Source organism: Lolium perenne, chromosome 3 (assembly GCF_019359855.2).
Source record: "Lolium perenne isolate Kyuss_39 chromosome 3, Kyuss_2.0, whole genome shotgun sequence".
In the NCBI taxonomy this organism is placed as follows: domain Eukaryota; kingdom Viridiplantae; phylum Streptophyta; class Magnoliopsida; order Poales; family Poaceae; genus Lolium; species Lolium perenne.
In genome coordinates, this window is record NC_067246.2 from 259,163,091 (window position 1) to 259,165,983 (window position 2,893).

Here is a 2,893-nt window from a genome sequence, read left to right on the forward strand (position 1 = left end):
ATTTCAATTAATTCATAATGAAATAGAGGAGAACAGTAAGTTGTCAGTTTGAAAACACGTAGACAACTATGGCATGAACATGTTTAATATAATAAGATGCTAATGAAATATAAAGTATCGTCACTTTGAGGTTCTGTATCGAATTTAGCAGGCCAACTGTAATCCATTCAACCACCAAAACAGAAACTTGTTCGAAAAAAGGAGAACAAGAGCTTGCCCCAGGACAAGAGTTTGTTTCTAGTAGACATCTAAAAAGGATGTTAGCAAGTGGTACAAGTTATGACACAGCCACACACGTAACGATCAAAAAATATGTGTACACCGTATATTATGGAGATAACATCATATTAAGACTTTGGTTTCAAAGCTGCTTTGAACAGTTCACTCCGAAAAATAGTGGCCTGAAGCTAGTCCATTGTGTTGTGTTGCCTGTAACTAGTTTTGTTCAACACAGTAATATTAAGATGGTTTCTGCAAATGGATATATCTGATAAATGACCATGATACCATTGCCTGGCACACAAGATGTTGCCAAGTGTGAATGAGTAATTGTGCCTGCACCACAAATTGCTTTTATGTCTAAATTTATGGTATCAACAACTCTGACAACAAAAACTACAATCTGAGTGTACGTCTCTTAATCACAGAGCTACGTACGGGAATATCAGCACGAAAGGATCCAAAACATTTAGCCCGAGTAAAATCAAGAAACCAAAAATAAACCCTGAGCATAATCTAGGTGGCACACTAACATGTTTCTTATGTCTGCTGTTAGTTGATCTTTCAGGTAAATCCTATATATCTGATCTTTTGGTTTGAAATCCATCTATAAGAGAGGCATGCTATGATTATGATAAGTATGATATTTATACTGGGTAAGTATGAAAAGCACATGACAAAATTCTCCGAGTTAAGAAAACAATGAAAACAGAAGGGCAGTGCAACTCAACAGACTAAACAGCTTGACACATGGAACCTGATATTGCCTTCCTGAAGAAGCACAAGCACAGGAGGTAGCTGTCCTTCATAAGTTGCTTGGCTATTGGGGTAGTACAGTTCAACACCAACAGAAGCATCCGCATGTGAGCCAATAATAATCTCAGCATACCTTCCTTGGTACTCAAGGCAGCAGACGCCATTGAAGAACATTGAGGGATGCACCGCCATTCGTTGAGCACACTGTAGTTCATGCAAGCACATTCTATTTCACTCACCCTCAGGCAACGTTCTCACATACAAAATGAAAAGGAGTAAAGGTCTCTCCTATTATATATATCACATAATAATAGATGTTAATGCCATTAGACTTATAGCTGCATGAGCATGCTCACAAGTCATAACGTCTGATTAAATCCATTTGTGTAGTAGCTTCTGGTGCAAACACGCATCTGTCCATGCTCATATTCTAGCACTTCATAATTTCAAATTACAGCTTCTTTTCTATGTTCGATGTATATATTTGCCAATGAAAAAATGGCAAGTTGAATCAATTGCAAACTATATGCAATGGAAGCGAGCTTGTCTGGCTAAAGGGGTATGAAGCTCGAATTTATAGACAAGAACACAAACAGGGAATGGTAAAACCACGAAACTGAAATTTTATATACACAAACAGATCACTGGAAAATGTTAGCCAAAATTTACAAATTGTTTACACAATCCCAGCCTAAATTTCACGAGCAATGTGCAGTGATCAGCTCCAAAAAAAACATATATGCATGACTGCATCACAATCCATGCTCAGTGCTTAATATATTCCAAATTATAGCTGATCTTCTATTTAGTGCAGATTATAGCTGATCTTCTATGTTATATTTATAATTCCCCAAAGAAAAATATGGATGACTTTGCAAAGTACATGAAGGAAGTAATTTCAATGTGAAGCCCATTCGCTGAGGTGGCTCTCATATGCCAAGGATGAAAAGCTCAAAATTATAGACAACCATGCAAAGAATAAGCAACGGAGATGAAGCTTATAGACAGGGAAAAAGAGCCCTATCACCGCAAAATGTTAGCCGGAATTTACAAGCTGTTTACACGATCTCAACCTAAAATTTCACGAGAGCAATCTGCACAGACCAGCTCCAAGAATCTAAACCACGAAGCCAATGGAACTCACATATGAAAGAATTGCGCGACATCTGCGAACCAAATAATTTCTTTGCAACGAAACCGGCACCAGCCTCAGTGCTCTCAGCGGAACTCAGCAGCGAACGATCGCGAAATGCATGCTTGATTTTACAGATGGGGGAACAGAACAGGCCAGGTGAGGGCGTCAGAGGAAGCCGAGGAGGAGGGCGGCGCCGAGCACGAAGAGCCAGACGATGTGGACGAGCAGGAGCGCCTGGCCGGAGACGGGCGCGGACCCCGCGCCGACCTCGCAGTAGCCGCGGCGGGCCACGGTGGCGCCGGCGCAGGCCGCCTCGGGGCAGCCGCACCAGTAGGTGGTCCCGTCGGCGCCGCAGACCGGGTCCGGGCGGAAGCAGCGCACCGGGCAGAGCGCGACCTCGTCGGGCGCGGCGGAGGCGGCGGAGGAGGAGGAGAGGGGCGCCGCGCAGGGCTCGGCGGCGGCGTCGGCGTCGGCGGCGGCGGCTAGGGTTGGGGAGGAGTGGAGGAGGAGCGCCAGGGCCGCGATGGAGAGGATGAGGATGCGGGCGGGCGACATGGCGGCGTCGCCGGCGTCCGCCCGGCGGCCGGCCTAGCCTTTTCGGGGAGGAGCGGGGAGAGATACGGCGGTGGTGGAGGTCAGGTCCGTTGGAGGTTGCCGGCGCCGGCCAGCTTTTGTTTGGGCTGGGTTGGCGTGGCGACGCGTTTGGTTTGGTGGGTGCGTTTGGTTGGAGTGCTCGGCCAGCTGGGACGCGTTGGCAGCGCTTTGATTCCTTCCTGCTTTGGA

The 2,893-nt window shown here is 46.0% G+C and overlaps 1 protein-coding gene across 1 annotated transcript; it reads right to left on the bottom strand.

The window, feature by feature from the left end:
* Window positions 1-1,949: 1,949 nt before the first annotated feature.
* On the bottom strand, window positions 1,950-2,893 carry LOC127344867 (uncharacterized). Its single transcript, XM_051371216.2, has one exon. The coding sequence runs from the start codon at window positions 2,663-2,665 to the stop codon at window positions 2,276-2,278; it is 390 nt and encodes a 129-aa protein (XP_051227176.1). The 5' UTR covers window positions 2,666-2,893; the 3' UTR covers window positions 1,950-2,275.

Coding starts and splice junctions, on each gene's coding strand:
- LOC127344867 (XM_051371216.2), bottom strand. CDS start 2,665: ATGTCGCCCGCCCGCATCCTCATCCTCTCCATCGCGGCCCTGGCGCTC.